The following is a 20,218-nucleotide window of genomic DNA, read 5'->3' as shown; positions in this document are numbered from 1 at the left end:
CTGATCCCCAAAGGTTTTTGATTAAATAGCGGAATAGAAAATATGATCCCAAAAAAGTGTATGTATATCACACGTACACAACCACACTAGGCCCCAATTACTATTGTTTGTACCCCTAAAAGGCTAGGAGTAGGGGGAGTATGGAACAGGCAGCACCCTCAAACCTTCAGAAGTATGAGATGAACCTCAACAACTTGGAAAGGTGGATCTCTCTCACACGTACCAACACAGACTATCCCCCAATTTAACTGATCCCCAAAGGTTTTTGATTAAATAGCGGAATAGAAAATATGATCCCAAAAAAGTGTATGTATATCACACGTACACAACCACACTAGGCCCCAATTACTATTGTTTGTACCCCTAAAAGGCTAGGAGTAGGGGGAGTATGGAACAGGCAGCACCCTCAAACCTTCAGAAGTATGAGATGAACCCCAACAACTTGGAAAGGTGGATCTCTCTCACACGTACCAACACAGACTATCCCCCAATTTAACTGATCCCCAAAGGTTTTTGATTAAATAGCGGAATAGAAAATATGATCCCAAAAAAGTGTATGTATATCACACGTACACAACCACACTAGGCCCCAATTACTATTGTTTGTACCCCTAAAAGGCTAGGAGTAGGGGGAGTATGGAACAGGCAGCACCCTCAAACCTTCAGAAGTATGAGATGAACCCCAACAACTTGGAAAGGTGGATCTCTCTCACACGTACCAACACAGACTATCCCCCAATTTAACTGATCCCCAAAGGTTTTTGATTAAATAGCGGAATAGAAAATATGATCCCAAAAAAGTGTATGTATATCACACGTACACAACCACACTAGGCCCCAATTACTATTGTTTGTACCCCTAAAAGGCTAGGAGTAGGGGGAGTATGGAACAGGCAGCACCCTCAAACCTTCAGAAGTATGAGATGAACCCCAACAACTTGGAAAGGTGGATCTCTCTCACACGTACCAACACAGACTATCCCCCAATTTAACTGATCCCCAAAGGTTTTTGATTAAATAGCGGAATAGAAAATATGATCCCAAAAAAGTGTATGTATATCACACGTACACAACCACACTAGGCCCCAATTACTATTGTTTGTACCCCTAAAAGGCTAGATGAGGAGTAGGGGGAGTATGGAACAGGCAGCACCCTCAAACCTTCAGTATGAGATTGTGTTCACTGTACCCCACAAAGATTGAGTTCACTGCACCCCACAATGATTGTGTTCACTGCACCCCACAAAGATTGTGTTCACTGCACCTCACAAAGATTGTGTTAACTGTACCCCCCAAAGATTGTGTTCACTGCACCCCACAAAGATTCTGTTCACTGTACCCCACAAAGATTGTGTTCACTGCACCCCAAAAAGATTGTGTTCACTGCACCCCAAAAAGGATGTTGTTCACTGCACCCCAAAAAGGATGTTGTTCACTCCACCCCAAAAAGATTGTGTTCACTGCACCCCACAAAGATTGTGTTCACTGCACCCCAAAAAGATTGTGTTCACTGCACCCCAAAAATGATTTTGTTCACTGCACCCCAAAAAGGATTTTGTTCACTGCACCCCAAAAAGGATGTTGTTCACTCCACCCCAAAAAGATTGTGTTCACTGCACCCCAAAAAGATTGTGTTCACTGCACCCCACAAAGGATTTTGTTCACTGCACCCCAAAAAGATTGTGTTCACTGCACCCCAAAAAGGATGTTGTTCACTGCACCCCAAAAAGGATTTTGTTCACTGCACCCCAAAAAGATTGTGTTCACTGCACCCCACAAAGGATTTTGTTCACTGCACCCCACAAAGATTGTGTTCACTGCACACCAAAAAGGATTGTGTTCACTGCACCCCAAAAAGATTTTGTTCACTGCACCCCAAAAAGATTGTGTTCACTGCAGCCCAAAAAGATTGTGTTCACTGCAGCCCAAAAAGATTGTGTTCACTGCAGCCCAAAAAGATTGTGTTCACTGCAGCTCACACACAGAAAAATGGATGTGGATCACTGACACCTGCCTATCTCCAATCCCACACCACACAGCAATATCGATTGTAGTTTGTAGAACACAGTTTCCCTAAAATTCAGCAGACTCTGTCCCTAACAGGATTGAGAAGAGATCGTAGATCAGGATTGAGTGCAGACCCCACCCCCCACACAGCAATATCGATTGTAGTTTGTAGAAGACACTGACCCTATATAATTCAGCAGACTCTATCCCTAAAATGCCTACAACTCGCCCTGCCTAAACACTCCGACCTGTCCCTCAATTCTATCCGGACACAAATGGTTTTTTCCTGCCTATCTTTCCCTAATCAGCAGCCAGCACGTTGATGTGTGCTCTGTCCCTGAATCTAAGCAGCATAATGACGCCGCTGCGGCTGCCTCGAACTTATAAAGACTTGGTCACATGCTTCAGACGGCCAATCACAGCTACTGAGACATTTGCAGGCATGGCTGGGATGGCTTAAGGCACACCAGTTAAACGATTGTTGATTGGCTGTTGAAAGCCCGCCATGAAAAGAGCGCCAAAGCATGCAAAACCCGGAAATAAAACGACCGAACACGGATTTTTACCCGAACATACAGTAAAGTGTCCGTGTCCGTGTTCGGGTACAAAAAATCCAATTATTCGGTACGAACACGAATAATAGAGTCCGTGTTCGCTCAACACTAATTGTGACATGTCAAAAGTGATTACAAATTACACAAAATGTAAAACTTTTATCCCATCATCATTCTCCATTACCTTGGTCTGGGCAGCGTTAAGGGCGATGGCATCCACTTTGCCCAAACACTCTAGGATTCTTTCGTCATCTGCCGCAGAACAGCCCACCTCCTCCGCCAAGAACGTCACCTGCTCCTGTGCTCTTCTCTCGCTGACGGTCAACATTGGAGAAAAGGCCGAACCTCCCTGGAATTCAGAAACAGATTTGTCTGTAAAAATTATTCCTCAAAAAATGTAACAGTTTTTCCCAGAATGAAATGTTTAACCACTTCTTGGACCGGAAGATTTTACCCCCTCAAGGACCAGCCCATTTTTTTGTGATTGGGCACTGCGTAATTTTAACTGACAATTGCGCGGTCGTGCTAAGCTGTACCTAAATAAAATCGATGTCTTTTTTTCCCACAAATAGAGCTTTCTTTTAGGGGTATTTGATTACGTGTGCGATTTTTTATTTTTTTGCGCTATAAAAAAAAAATTGCAACAATTCTGAAAAAAAAAAACAATATTTTTCACATTCTGCTATATAACATTCCCCCCCAAAAAATTTTGAAAAATCTAAATTTTTAAACATTTTAAGCCAATTTTTAATCTGCTACATATTTTTGGTAAAAAAAAAAAATTGCAATAAGCGTATTTTGATTGGTTTGCGCAAAAGTAAAAAAAAAAAAAAAAAAAAAAGAGCAACAATTCTGAAAAAAAAAAAAAAAAAAAAAACATTTCACATTCTGCTATATAAGATTCCCAATAAAAAAAGTAAAAATCTATTTTTTTCATCATTTTAGGCCAATTTGTATTCTGCTACATATTTTTGGTAAAAAGAAAATCCCAATAAGTGTATATTGATTGGTTATCAAGTCTACAAACTAAGGGAAAGATTTATGTAATTTTTATTTTTTTTATTTTTTTTTAACTAGTAATGGCAACGATCAGCGATTTTTAGCGGGACTGTGACATTGCGGCAGACAGATCAGACCCCTGACATTTTTGGGGGGACCAGTGACATTACTACAGTAGTCAGTGCTAAAAATATGCACTGTTACTGTAATAATGACACTGGCAGGGAAGAGGTTAACTAAGGGGCGATCAAAGAGTTAAGTTTATGCCTAGGGGGGTGTTTTCTAACTGTGAGGGGCATGGGCTTGTGGAATCAACACAGAGACCTGTGTTCCTAAATAGGAGGATCACAGGCGCTTTGTGCTGATTCCTAAGAGACCAACGGTCTGCTGTGTTTACAACAGCAGACCATCATTCTCTTTCCACGGGGAGTGATCGCAGGGGCCCGGCGGCCATCGCAGCCGCCAGCCCTGTGAGTCAGCTTCCCCCGCTGGCTAATAGGGGTGTGCGTGCGCCCCCAGGATCGCTCCCGCGGATCGCCGTACAGGTACGGTGATTCACGCAGCCGAGCCAACCTGCCACAAGGCAAGTGGTTAATTAAGGATTCGGTGCTATGGTAATTGGGGAAGGGCTGCTGCCTGCCTCAGAGATCCCACACAAGTTTTAAATCAGGAATAGATTGAAATGAAAAAGGGAGGAGGTAAAAATGGCGCTGCCAATAATATATGCAAAAAAAATAATGAATTAAACTACAATACTTTTTGGACCATTAATAAACGTGTTTGCAATCTACATGAATTTTGTGAATAAACAAATAAATGATATAAGTGGAAGACACTCCTATAATCCAAGGAAGTATATCCAAATGTAAAGAGCTAAAATATACAGTCAGGTCCATAAATATTGGGACATTGACACAATTCTTATCTTTTTGGCTCTATACACCACCACAATGGATTTGAAATGAAACAAACAAGATGTGCTTTAACTGCAGACTTTCAGCTTTAATTTGAGGGTATTTACAAATCAGGTGAGCGGTGTAGGAATTACAACAGTTTGTATATGTGCCTCCCACTTTTTAAGGGACCAAAAGTAATGGGACAATTGGCTGCTCAGCTGTTCCATGGCCAGGTGTGTGTTATTCCTTCATTATCCCATTTACAAGGAGCAGATAAAAAGTCCAGAGTTAATTTCAAGTGTGCGATTTGCATTCGGAATCTATTGCTGTCAACTCTCAATATGAGATCCAAAGAGCTGTCACTATCAGTTAAGCAAGCCATCATTAGGCTGGAAAAACAAAACAAAACAAACCCATCAGAGAGATAGAGCCAAAAAGATTAGAAATGTGTCGATTTCCCAATATTTATGGACCTGACTGTATATATATTTTCATATATACATGCAATAAACATAAGTGCAAATATATATATATATATATATATATATATATATATATATATATATATAATATCAAAACATAAATGTGTGATAAAAAACAGTCCAAGATATGTGAACCAAAGTCCTTAGTGTATGAATCAAACTTCAATGGAAATCACACTCTTAAACGCCTTCATCAAAAAAAAGTGCCAAGTGAAAAAAGTGACTTGTGCCTTTAATATTCAGTGGGGGATAAGTGATGTTCACTCATGATCCCCCCCCCCCCCCTACAGGTCCACACTCACCACAGAGTCGCACCCCTGCAGGGGTAAAGAGCATATAGATATAAGCCAAATGCACATCTTCTCTCCTCTTACTCTTTATCTGTCTGGCTGCTAGATCTCTGAATATACTCACACACGGATAGGTGGACAAAAGAAAAAACCCATAGTGTAAATCTATAAAAACTAGGTTTTATGTACTTAAAAGCAGCTAAATGCACACTTACAATCGTGCTGTGCAATCAAAGCATGGAAAAGTATAGTTTCCAAGGCGCTACCCAAAATCAGAGCTGATGTAATGATGCTCGAAGTACCGCCCAACGCGTTTCATCAGGCTCCTGATGCCGTCTTTCTGATGAATTATTGTTTAATGATTGGTAAGCTGCAATGTACACTGCCTGGCCTAAAAAAAAGTTGCCACCTGGATCTAACTAAGCAACTAACTAAACTAAGCATGCAGTAGTGATCCTTTTGGATAGTTACTGCATGTGCCCATAGAATGAGGTCAGCTGACTATCTGAATATACTGAATGACGAGGTTATTCCATCAATGGATTTTTTTTTTTCTTCCCTGATGGCACGGGCTTATTCCAAGATGACAATGTCAGGATTTATCGGGCTCAAATTGTGAAAGAGTGGTTCAGGGAACATGAGACCTCATTTTCACACATGGATTGGCCACCACAGAGTCCAGAACTTTACCCCATTGAGAATCTTTGGGATGTGCTGGAGAAGGCTTTGCGCAGTGGTTTGACTTTCCCATCGTCAATACAAGATCTTGGTGAAAAATTAATGCAACACCAGTGGCGGCAGGTGCTCCATGGGGGAGGGGGCGGCAGACGGACCACACCATACCCCCCAGCCACACCAGCTTGCACACCATACCCCCCCCCCCGTTGCTGGCTCACACACCCTGGACTGATGTGGAGGGCAGGCAGTGGCTGTGGCAGCTTCCCCCGGCGGCGGTGGCTTCTCCTGCATCTCCTCCCTCCTCCTTGGCCAAAAGCATGGCCTCTTCTTTTGGCCAATCGGGAAACGGGTCTCAGGACCCGCTTCCTGATTGGCTGGGAGGAGAATCAGTGTGATAATAGCAAATATTCATTCGCTATTGTCACACAACTGGGTGGGCTCAGGGCGCAGTGCTCTGTGCCCCGAGCCCGCCCTTTTTTTAAGCCTATTAGAGCCTCTGGCTCTAATCGAGTGCTTCAGAAAAAAAAAAAACCCTATTGGAATCCATGCGTCCGGTGCCCTGCATGTAGATTAGGAGGCCGGACGCATGGATGGGGGGGCGGTGCCCCTGTGCCCCCAATGGACGGGCTGACACTGTGCAACACTGGACGGAAATAAGTCTTGTGACATAATGCCCTAATCAAAGCCAACAAAACATTAGAGCATGTGACCTTTTTTTTGGTGGCGACATTTTTTTTTTGGCAGGCACTGTATTACATTTTTGGTTTGGGGTTTAATACCGCTTTAGCCCCTCTTCACCCCGAGCAAATTCATTCTCCTCCATACAACCCGTGGTGCAAAGATGTATCACGAGCATTCGTCCTGCATGTTGGGAAACACTGTAGCATGCAAAAGATGTTTTGGGAACAAAAACAATGAAATACTAATATAAACAATTGCATCCTATTTTGCAAAATGTTCCAAAAACTTCAGATTCTTAGAGACTTCTGTTAAAATAAGAACATTTGCAAAAATTGTTCTTGCAAAAGTTTTTCAGTATTCTATCCAAAATTAGTCACTTCCTCCAACTGCACATTCAGATAGCGTGAGTTTAAGGAAGTTGGAATTGACAGGTTGGTCTGCTATCTGAGCGGCAGCTTGTGTTGAGGCAGACAGAGAGATGTAGTCAAGATGAATCTAAAATGATGTCTGAAATACTTGTTCTTCTCAGGAGTACATGTGATCAAAGAATGGGAGAGCTGGACCTAACACAGGACCCCCCTATAGGATGCCTAAGAAGCTCTACATTCACTCTCATGTTGCTGACTATACAATGGAAAATTACACCATATACAGTACATCCGGAAAGTATTCACAGCACTTCACTTTTTCTCCATTTTGTTATGCCTTATTCCAAAATAGATTAAATTAATTAAATTCATAAATTCATTCATAGAAAAAAAAAATAATTCATTATGTTCCTCAAAATGCTACAAACCCATACCCGATAATGAAAACATGAAAGAAGTTTGTATGAAATCTTTTAAATTTTATTAAAAATAAAAAAAATCACATATACATAAGTATTAAGCCTTTGCTAAATACTTTTTTGAAGCACGTTTGGCACCAATTACAGCCACAAGTCTTTTTGAGTATGATGCTACAAGCTTGGCACACCTATTTTTGGGCAGTTTCTCCCATTCTTCTTTGCAGGACCTAACAAGCTCTATCAGGTTGGATTGGGAGCCTTAGTGCACAGCCCTTTTCAGATCAGATCTCTCCAGTGATATTCAATAGGGTTCAAGTTTGGGCTCTGACTGGGCCAATCAAAGACATTCACAGAGTTGTCCCGTAGCCACTCCTTTGTTATCTTGGCTGTGTGCTTAGGGTTGTTGTCCTGTTGGAAGATGAACCTTTGCCCCAGTCTGAGGTCCAGAGAGCTCCATCTTCTCGCAGGTTTTTATCAAGGATGTCTCTGTACTTTGCTGCATTCATCTTTCCCTCGATCCTGACTACTCTCCCAGTTTCTGCCGTTGAAAAATATCCCCACAGCATGATGCTGCCACCACCATGCTTCACTGTAGGGCTGGTATTGGCCAGCCAGGTGATGAGCAGTGTCTAATTTCCTCCAGACATGACGCTTGCCATTCAGACAAAGAGTTCAATATTTGTTTCATCACACCAGAGAATTTTGTTTCTCATGGTCTGAGAGTCCTTCAGGTGCCTTTTGGCAAACTCCAGGCGGGCTGTTATGTGCCTTTTACTGAAGACTGGCTTCCGTCTGGCCACTCTACCATACAGGCCTGATTGGTGGAGTGCTGCAGAGATGGTTGTTCTTCTGGAAGGTTCTCCTCTCTCCACAGAGAAATGCTGGAGCTTTGTCAAAGTGACCATCGGGTTCTTGGTCACCTCCCTGACTAAGACCCTTCCCCTCTGATCGCTCAGTTTGGCTGGACGGCCCTCTCTAGGAAGAGTCCTGGTGGTTCCAAACTCCTTCCATTTATGGATGTTGGAGGCCCACTGTGCTCATTGGGACCTTCAATGCTGCAAAACATTTTTTCTGTACCCTTCCCAGATCTGTGCCTCGATACAATCTTGTCTCAGAGGTCTACATACAATTCCTTGGACTTCACGGCTTGGTTTGTGCTCTGACATGCACTGTTAACAGAGAGAACTTATATAGACTGGTGTGTGCCTTTCCAAATCATGTCCAATCAACTGAATTTACCACAGCTGGACTCCAATCAAGTTGTAGAAACATCTCAAGGATGATCAGTGGAAACCGGATGCACCTGAGCTCAATTTTGAGTGTCATGGCAAAGGCTGTGAATACTTATGTACATGGGATTTTTATGTTTTTAATTTTTAATACATTTTCAAAGAATTCAAACTTCTTTCATGCTGTCCTTATGGGGTATTGTTTGTAAAATGTTGAGGAAAATAATGATTTTTTTTAAGTTTTGGAATAAGGCTGTAAAATAACAAAATGTGAAAAAAAGTGAAGCGCGGTGAATACTTTCCGATTGCACTGTACCTTTCTGGTTCTCATATTTATAAAGAGTAATTAAAGGCAAATTCTTTTTTTTTTTTTTTTAATGGACAGAGTGGAGAGGGAATAGAACCCCTATCAGTTTTTATTGCTGTCTGTGCCCCTGTAACGGAGATTGACCCTCTCTATTTGTCCTGTTTACCATTGTCATTGAAAATGAAAGTAAAAGAAAATTCAGAATTTTGGGTTGTCCCCAGAACAGAAATAGAGGGGAAATCTTCCAATGGGGACACAAGTTCTGATGACAACTACAAATTGCCTCACTTTGGAGGAATTTCCTCTCACTTCCTGTTTTGGCTATGGGACAAGAAGTGAAGGGAAATCCACCCAATTAGACACAGGATTAGAAAAAAAGACAAGGATTATAACTAGAGATGGACCGAACACCCCCTGTTTGGTTTGCGGCAGAACTTTCGAACATCGCAAAAGTTCAAAACCGAATAATAAACTCTTTATTTAAAGCGGAGTTCCGGCCTCAAATACCTTTTTTAACTACTTTAATACTAATCCATCGCCCTTTACAGAACCGCTATTCTCATACTTACAAGGTGTACAGTATTGGATTTTAGTCAAAATCTTACTTTTAAAAATGCTGTCTGAGCGTGGCCATCTTGGATGTGGGCATCTGAAGCCGCAGTGTAATCTGCTGTGTCCTTTTTCCTGATTCCAGGGAGTGTTCTGGGAGTTCTTCCTGATTCCAGCATCCTGGGAGTGATGACAAACAGCTCCCAGGATGCAATGCAAAGGCAGAAGTGATGTCGGTGGCCGTGGCCACAGAGGGGGGAGAAGGAGGAAGTACAATCAAAAATGCCCTGAAAATAAGGTAAGGGACCCCCGAAAAAAAAATTGAAAATGCCCAATTGTTGATCAGCATAGCGAGCACTCCAGGAATCACTAAGTTGCAAAATAGACCGGAACTTCGCTTTAAGGGTATGCATTAATAAACAATAGTATGACATGACATCACATTCCTAAGATAGGTTGTCTGTGGTTACATAATTGAAATTTGGGTAATAGAGGTTTATAGTCACTAACCACGTCATATACCAAATGTCAATATGGTAACAGATCATACCTAACAAGTAGAAAAAAAGCATTGCCATGTGGTAAACGGTATTAGAAAGAATATGACTCATTTGAACATATTGAGAGAATCAGATCACCTACAGGCACTTATCTATATATATATATCTATCTTATCAGATAAGGGCACGTATTGACCCCCTATCCAAGGGGGTAATGAGCTCTGCACACAAGGCATTCCTACCTTACTGATGCTTTAAGTGAAACCATAAAATGATAAATAACAATAAAAATTAAAAATTCCTTTAAATATAGTGCTGGGGGGGGGGGGGGGTCCGCTTAGTCTGCCTGTAAACGGGTGCATCTGTACTGTGTATAGAACCTGCTGCAGCAATCAGCTATGACTGAAATAGCTGTGGACAAGGAGGCAGATTTAGCCACTCTGGTAGCTGCAGTGGACTGCACACTAGTCTCTGCTTGGATGATGGAGGAAGAGGAGAATGAGGATGGTTTAGTAAGCCAGTCCACCACCTCCTCTGCATGCTGTGGCTGGATAGCATGGGTAACATCACTAAACAGAGGAAATGATGCCCTGCCTGAGACTGGACCATGTCCACCTTTGCCTGTGGACGCATACGCTGTTGGCCCCCTCACAGTGATATGGGAATGGCTGCCTCTCCTTGTTGGCCTCTCAGACATATAGCAGGGGGGGGGGCTTAATCATCACAAAATGTAATAAAGATGGGGAAATGTGTACATTGATGTACTTTAATCAATAGAAAGTGGTGCTCTTTAACTTGAGTACTCACTACACCGACACAATTCACTGAAACCCTACAATATACTGCAGTAAAATTGCACTGATGCACTGCAACATACTGCAGTACATGTGCACTAATGCACTGCAATATACTGTGGTAAACCTGCAATAACGCACTTCAATAAACTGCAGAAAACGTGCAGTAACACACTGCAATATACTACGTTAACCGCGCAGTACCGCACTGCAATATACTGTTGTAAACCTGCAAAAACACACTGCATTATACTGCATTAACCGTGCACTAACGCACAGAAATATACTGCAGGAAACCTGCCCTGACAAAAAAAAAAACGACACTAAAGTAAAAATGAATGGTCGGACAACATTCACACTGCACTACCACTAGATTCACACTAAACTGATACTTTACACTGACAATAGAATCAGAATTGCACACTATAGCCCACTAACTCTCTATTAGCACTGAACAGAGCCCTGCTCTATCTCTCTCCACGCCAATGTCACGCTGCAAATAGTCGCTAAGAGAAGAATAGTTTTATAGTGTGGGGCGGGACTAAGAGCAATGAGCCAAGATTGGATAGAGTCATCATGACAGTGTCATGGCTCTGACAGTGTTCTGTGCTTTGACTGAGCAAAGCTTTCATTGCTTCAGCCAATCAGGGCTTCCAATGCACTGTGCAGCAGGGCAGTGCATTGTGGTAGTTTGGCGGGCCCAACAAACGGTCGAATGGCCCGATAATTCGGGTGAAACCACTAATGTTTGATGCATGAGTTTGGGCCAAACCGTTCACCCAACTCTAGTTATAATCCCCCCTTACCCATTTCAAAATGAAAAAAAAAAATTGTCTTTAGTTACAGTTTAAGAAACTCACAAATTGCATAACTTTTTTTGTTAATTTTATTTACATGTATGCTCTTCTCTGATTTAAAGCTGCATTCCAGGAATTCAGCGCTTTTGTGGAATGTTAGGGATACACTGGTGCCGATACCACGTATTTTGATGAGTACTCGTGAAAACGATCACAATACCGAAACTTTGCATTGCAGTTTGCATCCATACAAAATGAATTGGCGCAAATTGCACTGCAAAGAATCACATGCAATTTGAACAGGAATTTGGTGCGATTCCTGTCCAAATTGCATGCGGTTTCCTGCACTGCTCCTGTGTGAAGCCACTATAAAATCACTATGACAAGCTTGGGTTCACACAGGAGTGGTGTGGAAACCGGATGTGATTCAGACAGGAATCCAATGCATTCCTGTTCAAATCACATGCGATTCTTTGCACCCATTTATTTTGTATGGGCGCAAATCGCACCCTAAAGTATCGGTACTTGGTATCGATGAGTACTTGACCGATAAAAAACAAAAAAAAATCATTGGTCCATCCCCATAAAAAGTGAAGGTACACTGTGAGTTAAGTCCAAGGAGGTGCACGACATCTCCTGGGATTATTTACATCTGACAGTTTTATTGCACTCCCGGAAGATGGCTATCTCTGTATTTACTAGAGCCCGAAGCTGATGTTTCAGTTCTAAGCATCTTCAACATTAAAGTCTGTGTGGCAGCTATGCCCCACATCTCCCCTCCTCTTGCCCAATCACAAAAGCCTTTGTATTATGTGAACTCATTTACAAAATACAAAGGCTTCTCTGAATGGGCAGCAGAGGGGAGGGGAGGGGTGGAGCATAGCTGCTCTGTGTGTCTCTATCTCCTCGTTCAAAGCCCTAAGTGTGAGTATATGCGCCAGCAGAGCAAAAAACCTGGCAGATATAAATAATAGAGATAAGCGCTGGAGATATCATGCATCTCCTTGGACTTAACTCACAGCGCGCCTTCACTTTTTACAAAGTAGCTCAATTGCTGTAATTCAGGTTTAACCACTAGCTGTCCAGGGCAATTTTGACATATATGTTAAAATCAGCATTTCTTTGCTATTACATATCTTAGAACCCCCAAACATTATAATTTTCAGAAAGCAGAGGCCCTAGAGAACAAAATTGTGGCTTTTGCCATTTTTTGTGTTCTATAGATATTTGTAGATATTTACACAGCTGTTTATCAAACAGAAATTTTTGGGAAAAAAGAACACTCAAATTAATTTTAGAGCACACAGACAACAAAATATTAAAGATGACGTTGCATCCAGTAAATGGAGAGCAAACATGTCAAGATTTAATATTGCGCATGCTTGTAAAATTGTGACACAGTACCTAAAATAGTCTATAGGTTACACTTTAAAAGCCTTTACAGCAGTGGTCTCCAAACTGCCACCCGGGGGCTGAATGTGGCCCTTTGCTTGCCTTTATCCAGCCCTTAGGGCACCAGTCCCCCACTGATGTGAGACAGTATTTCTCCCACGGACACCAAAAATGGGGAATAATTCCTACTGCTAACACCAAAAATGGGGCTCTATTCCTCCCCCTAGTATCAAAGATGGGGCACTATTTATTCCCACCGATGCCAGGACAATTTTTCCCCCAATGGTTACAGTTTAGCCCCCCTAAAGTCCAAAGGACAGTAAACCGGCCCTTTGTTTAGAAAGTTTGGAGACCCCTGCTTTACAGGTTATCATCCATACACTTTCGTATTGTGTACCCATGACAGATAGTGGAGCCAATGGGCTAGTTAAACTGAGTCAGTGCTCAGGTTCAGTGGTTCTTTGTCTTCAGCCTTCTGTGTTCTGTGAACCTTTGATCCTGTACCCCGCTGCTCTAGTTGCTGACCCAGCTTGTCCTGACTACTCCCTGAACTCTATCTGTACTGACCCGGGATTGACTTCTGACCATGGCTTCTGCCTGCTCCATTTGATACTGCTCCACTGGTAGGCTCCTGACCTTGTTCCTTGACCAGGCTTTTGCCTGTGCCTTTGTATCTGATCTGTATTGCTAGTGCATGACCCGGCCTGCCTGACTCTGGATTTTCTTCTGCTGTTGCCAGTATCTACCCGCCATATGGATGTGTCTGCCTACTCACTCTCTGCTATCAGTATATGCTTCACCTGCCTGCTATTGCCAGTACCAGCCTGTATCGGTTTGCTGTTCATCAGCTGCCACCCAGCTGGCCTGCCTAAATGAAGACCTCTGCTGACTACCCCTGTCTTTCGTGGACACCTGCTCTGCTAGCAAGGCTTACAGGCACTCATGCAACTCTGCACTCCTGTGCCTTCTGTTGACACTATCAGGGGCCCCGAGTCAGAGGGGTCAGAGAGGCCTTCCTCATTATTTCAGGCTCAGCTACCAGGTATGTGATACTGACAATCCAATACAAGTTTACTTGAAAAATCTCCTTCCATATTGTGAGTACTGCCTGTCTACTGTTCGTCTCTTTTCACAGCTTCTTGGCTTTCCTGCAGGCTTAGCAGCTTCTCCTCAATTTATAAGGACTACATATCCCATGGTACCTTGCTGCCTGCAAGCAGTGATTCCTGTACTGACTCCACCTCCTGAAACCCCTCCCCCTAGCACCTCTGTAGATCAGAAGGCAGGTGTTCTTTTTTTTTTTTTCAAATATTTTATTTATGCAAAGATAGACGAACCGGATCAAGTAAATACAACACTTGTCAGTAGTGAACAGATAGTGGTAACATGCACCAACAGAAGTACATTGGTAGCAGTGTAACAAAATATAAAACATAACAAGGCATACAGGTAAATGTAAGGCAACAACCAGAACGAGGGCATGAGCCCGCAAGGCACTTAAGGACACCGGTCAATAAGGTTTAGTTGCCGCCGAGGCAACAGTATCCATTTTGTCCCCTTCTTGATTTTCTAAGGCAAGTTCCCAAGAAGGACAGTAAGCACAGATGAGAGAGAGAATAGAACGAAAAGATATGAGACCAGAGAAGGCAAAAGGAGCAGACGGCAGGTGAAAGAAGGGGGGGGGAGGGGGAAGGGGGGAAGAATGGGCGCGTGTGGTCATGATGTGTGTACTGTGGACACAATTTCCTACCATCAGGAGTCAGTAGAGGCAGTGTTTCGCCCCCGGTCCAAAAGCACAAAAAGATTCCACAGCCCCCACGTTTTATTATAGATTTCCCTTTTGAGTTGTGCAGATAAACGTAGGTCTTCCATTTTATTAATTTCTTCAATTTTTCGAATACAGTCACTGATCGTCGGAGGAGGAGAGTGTGGCCACATTCAGAATATGAAACAGGAACGATTTCTTGTATTTCATGAGGGGGATGGTGGAAACGTGCAGCAGGAAAAAAGCAGGATCATTCGGAATCACCCAATCGGTGAATTATTGGGCTAGGGAACGCACGTCTCCCCAAAAGCAAGATAACCATGGGCAGGACCAGAAAACATGTAATAACGTCCCCCCCCCCCCCCCCCCCCGGCACCTCCAGCAGCGAACTGAAGTATTCAGAAAGAACTAGAAGGCAGTTGTGCTATCAGATTACTGCTACCCGTCAGATCGTGTAACAGAAGTGACGTTCCAACCAAAAATCCTGCGCATGCGCTATGGGTTCCAACATGCGTTCCAAACATTTCAGGATCTGATGGGTAGCAGTATTTTGATAGAACACCCAAGCAGACATCTTACTACACCCAGCTACGTCTTGAATTTCAGAGTCATTTTAGCAATAAAGTCAGCATATATAAATAGATTTAGTATATTGACATCTGTGATGCTGTTTGAATGTTACATTTTGAAAGAAGCTGGACGCCAGCAGTAGGATGTGGCGGCGGCCATGTTGGTACACTCCGCACTGCTCAGTGCTAAACCTTTAGGCTTTCAAAACTAAACATCAAACAACAATTAAAATCAAATTCAAGACATAGCTGCTTGTAGAAAGATTCCTGCATTGGTTTTCTATCAGATTACCATTTGGAATGCATAGCGCCTGGGAACCCATGTTGGAATGCATATTGCATGTGCAGTAAGTATTTTTTGGTCAGAATGTCCCTTCCGTTACACGTTCTGATGGGTAGCGGTAATCTGATAGAACACAGCAGGCTCTGTGAAATGTGTGACACAGCAGTGCCTATTCAAAGGGCATAGTGACTATGGGTTACAGAATTCAATGAAGTAAATGTGTGGGGATATTCACAAAGTAAGTTTATAAACTTTAAGATCATTCAGATTTTTTAAAAATAGGGCTAGAATTTTTTGAAATACAGAGTGGTAAATATAATTTTACATTTTTACCCCAGTCTCCGAAGGGAGGAGATCATGCTCTGCTTCAGTATGTCACAGTATATTTTGGCATTCATGGTTCCCTCAATGAACTGTAGCTCCCCAGTGCCGGCAGCACTCATGCAGCCCCAGACCATGACACTCCCACCACCATGCAAGACACACTTGTCTTTGTACTCCTCACCTGTTGCCACCACACAAGCTTGATACCATCTGAACCAAATAAGTTTATCTTGGTCTCATCAGACCACAGGACATGGTTCCAGTAATCCATGTCCTTAGTCCGCTTGTCTTCAACAAACTGTTTGTGGGCTTTCTTGTGCATCATCTTTAGAAGAGGCTTCCTTCTGGGACGACAGCCATGCAGACCAATTTGATGCAGTGTGCGGCGTATGGTCTGAGCACTGACAGGCTGACCTCCCATTTCTTCCACCTCTGCAGCAATGCTGGCAGCACTCATACGTCTATTTCCCAAAGACAACCTCTGGGTATATTGCTGAGCACGTGCACTCAACTTATTTGATCGACCATGGCGAGGCCTGTTCTGAGTGGAACCTATCCTATTAAACTGCTGTATGGTCTTGGCCACCGTGCTGAAGCTCAGTTTCAGGGTCTTGGCAAACTTCTTACAGCCTAGGCCAGTGATGGAGAACCTTGGCACCCTAGATGTTTTGGGACTACATTTCCCATGATGCTCCTGTGATCTGCAGTGTAGGTGAGCATCATGGGAAATGTAGTTCCAAAACATCTGGGGTGCCAAGTTTCGCCACCACTGGCCTAGGCCATCGTTATGTAGAGCCACATTTCTTTTTTTCAGATCCTCAGAGAGTTCTTTGCCATGAGGTGCCATGTTGAACTTCCAGTGACCAGTATGAGAGAGTGAGAGTGATAACACCAAATTTAACACACCTGCTCCCCATTCACACCTGAGACCTTGTAACACTAATGAGTCACATGAGACTGGGAAGGTAAAATGGCTAATTGGGCCCAATTTGGACATTGTCACTTAGGGGTGTACTCACTTTTGTTGCCAGCGGTTTAGACCTTAATGGCTGTGTGTTGAGTTATTTTGAGGGGACAGCAAATTTACACTGTTATACAAGCTGTACACTCACTACTTTACATTGTAGCAAAATGTCATTTTCTTCAGTGTTGTCACATGAAAAGATATAATAAAATATTTACAAAAATGTGAGGGGTGTACTCACTTTTGTGAGCTACTGTATATAATGCACATTCCCATCATCCACCCACAACAGATGTCTGATATAGTTTTTTAGCAGGTGTCGATTGATGTCACTTCTGCAGGCTCTGTGTCACAGCCCTGCCCTCTGTGAACTTCTGCAGAACATTACTATGCTGAGACCCAGCCTAAGTTCCTAGGTAGCGGTAATACACGTAAGAAACAGATATGGCTTTGGTGTTTAACAGATAAATGCAGAATTATTAAAGAAATGTGTTTGCTTGGTTCAGCAAACTTTTTTTTTTTTTTTTGTCGAAATGTTTTTATTGAAGAAACTTGACAAACCAGCAGTGATGTGGTAACAATGTTGCATTACTATTGTATAAGTTTCCATGACATCTGCTACATGTCTCAAGACTAGAGAGGTTTGCAACAATCTTGTTCAGTTGAATCTCATTTGTGAGTCATATTTGTCTAATCATTTATTTATTTATTACAGTTACTTATATAGCGCTGTCAATTTATGCAGCGCTCTACAGGGGACAACAATGGGGTTTTCATTGATTATTTAACTACTTGCCGACCACCGCACGACTCATTACTGCAACAGTCAGCCGCTCCTGGGCAAACCGACATAGACCTACGTCGCTCGCCGAGGAGCCTGTAGGGGGCGAGCGCGCGCTCCCACCCCCGCTCGTTCACAGACATCCCCACGCGTGTGGCCGGCGGCTCCGATGTCCGCCGGCCACTCGCGATCTCCCGCAGGAGAGGGAGAAAGGCAGACAGCTGATGTAAACACAGCCGTCTGTCATTCTCCCTGATGTAAGTACAGAGGCTATGCGATCCTGCTATGTAGGATCGTATGTCTCTGTGGTTACTTCACAAGCCACCCCCCCCCCCAGTTAGAATCACGCCCCTAGGGATACATTTAACCCACTGATCACTAATAAAGTTAACCCCTTCCCTGCCAGTGTCATTTTTACAGTAACAGTGCATATTTATAGCACTGATTACTGCAGTAATGTCACTGGTACCCCCAAAAGTGTCAAAAATGTCAGTCAGGGGACTGATCTGTCCGCCCCAATGTCGCAGTCCTGCAAAAAAAATTGCAGATCGCCGCCATTACTAGTTAAAAAAAAAAAAAAACAATAAAAATGACATAAATCTTTCCATAGTTAGTAAACGCAATAACTTTTGCGCAAACCAATCAAAATACACTTATTGCCATTTTTTTTACCAAAAATATGTAGCAGAAAACAAATTGGCCTAAAATGTTAAAAAAATTTAGATTTTAACTTTTTTTTTTTTTTGAGAATTTCATATAAAAAAATTTGAAAAATATTATTTTTTCAAAAATTGTCGCTCTTTTTTTGTTTATAGCACAAAAAATAAAAATTGCACAGGTGATCAAATACCACCAAAAGAAAGCTCTGTTTGTGGGGAAAAAAGGACGTCAATTTAATTTGGGTACATCATCGCACGACCGCGCAATTGTCCGTTAAAGTCACGCAGTGCCGAATATATATACAAAATAGGGCCTGGTCTTTGAGCAGCCAAATCCTCCGAGGCTTAAGTGGTTAATATTTTTTAGCTTCATTTTCTGCTCATCATAGGTGCTTAGACTAAGTTTAGTACATCTGCAGTGATGTTCCATGATGTTACTTGGTTTATAGTGTTTATTGCACCATGCTGTGTTGTGTTTCCTTGATTATGTGGGGGTTCATTTGTGAAACCTTGGGGTGGGTGGGGATGTCATATAAATATATTTCAAGTTATAGAAAAATACCCTCACCGGCCACTTTATTAGGTACACCTTGCTAGTACCGGGTTGGACCCCCTTTTGCCTTCAGAACTGCCCTAATTCTTCGTGACACAGATTCAACAAGGTGTTGGAAACGTTCCTCAGAGATTTTGGTCCATAGTGACATGATAACATCACGCAGTTCTTGCAGATTTGTCGGCTGCACATCCATGATGGGAATCTCCCGTTTCACCTAAATGTGCTCTATTGGATGAGATGTGTGAAGTGCACCCTAAGTGACTGTCTGCTGGTAATCAGAGAAGACCCAACAAGTCATCATACAGCAAGCCATGCGGGTCAGTGCTACACACCACATCCTAAAGGTGGTCTATTGGATGAGATGTGGTGAGTGTGGAGACCATTGGAGTACAGTGACCTCATTGTCATGTTGAAGAATCCAGTGGTGAGATGATTGGAGCTTTGTGACATGGTGCATTATCCTGCTGGAAGGAGCCACCAGAAGATGGGGACACTGTAGTCATAAAGGGATGGACATGGTCAGCAACAATACTCAGGTAGGCCGTGGTGTTTAACCACTTCTGGAACGGAAGATTTTCCCCCTTATTGACCAGGCCATATTTTGCGATTCGGCACTGCGTTACTTTAACTGACAATTGCATGGTCGTGTCATGCTGTACCCAAATAAAATTGATGTCCTTTGTTCCCACAAATAGAGCTTTCTTTTGGTGGTATTTGATCACCTGTGCGATTTAAATTTTTTGCGCTATAAACAAAAAAAGAGCGACAATTCTGAAAAAAAAAATAATAATAATAATTTTCACATTCTGCTATATAACATTCCCAAAAAAAAAAAATGAAAAATCCAAATTTTTTTAACATTATAGGCCAATTTGTTTTCTGCTATATTTTTTTGGGAAAAATCGCAATAAGCATATTTTGATTGGTTTGGGCAAAATTTTTCGCGTCTTCTATCTACGGGAAAGATTTTTGTCATTTGTATTGTTTTTTTTTTTTTTTTTACTAGCAATGGCGGGGATCTGCAATTTTTTTTTTTTTTTTGCAGGACTGCGACATTGCGGCGGACAGATCGGACCCCTAACTGACATTTTTGACACTTTTGGGGGGACCAGTGACATTACTACAGTAATCAGTGCTATACATATGCACTGTTACTGTAATAATGACAAATGTGAAGGAGATAACCGCGCTAATACAATAATGGAAAGCTGCAGCTTCAGGTGAGACAGCACCAAAAACAAGACAAATAGGAAAAAAGCCGCGCTAATGACCCAAAACAAGATACTAAAAATGATAGTCTCTATAAAACAAATTACAAATGGGTACCCAAGGTGAAATCGTTCACACATGTAGCAAACACATGTACATAAGGTAT

General features: G+C 42.4%; 1 protein-coding gene across 1 annotated transcript in view; it reads right to left on the bottom strand.

The window, feature by feature from the left end:
• TG (thyroglobulin) overlaps nucleotides 1-20,218 on the bottom strand; it is a gene marked incomplete at its 5' end in the record, with an annotated part of 481,401 nt that overhangs the window by 114,761 nt on the left and 346,422 nt on the right. The window contains one exon of the mRNA XM_082259019.1: nucleotides 2,746-2,910. Within this exon, the coding sequence (XP_082115145.1) occupies nucleotides 2,746-2,910 (165 nt within the window). The remainder of the gene's footprint in view (nucleotides 1-2,745; nucleotides 2,911-20,218) is intronic.

Source organism: Pelophylax lessonae, assembly GCF_965119305.1.
Source record: "Pelophylax lessonae genome assembly, chromosome: 5".
NCBI classification, from domain to species: Eukaryota; Metazoa; Chordata; class Amphibia; order Anura; family Ranidae; genus Pelophylax; species Pelophylax lessonae.
This window is presented reverse-complemented; position numbering and strand designations above follow the sequence as displayed.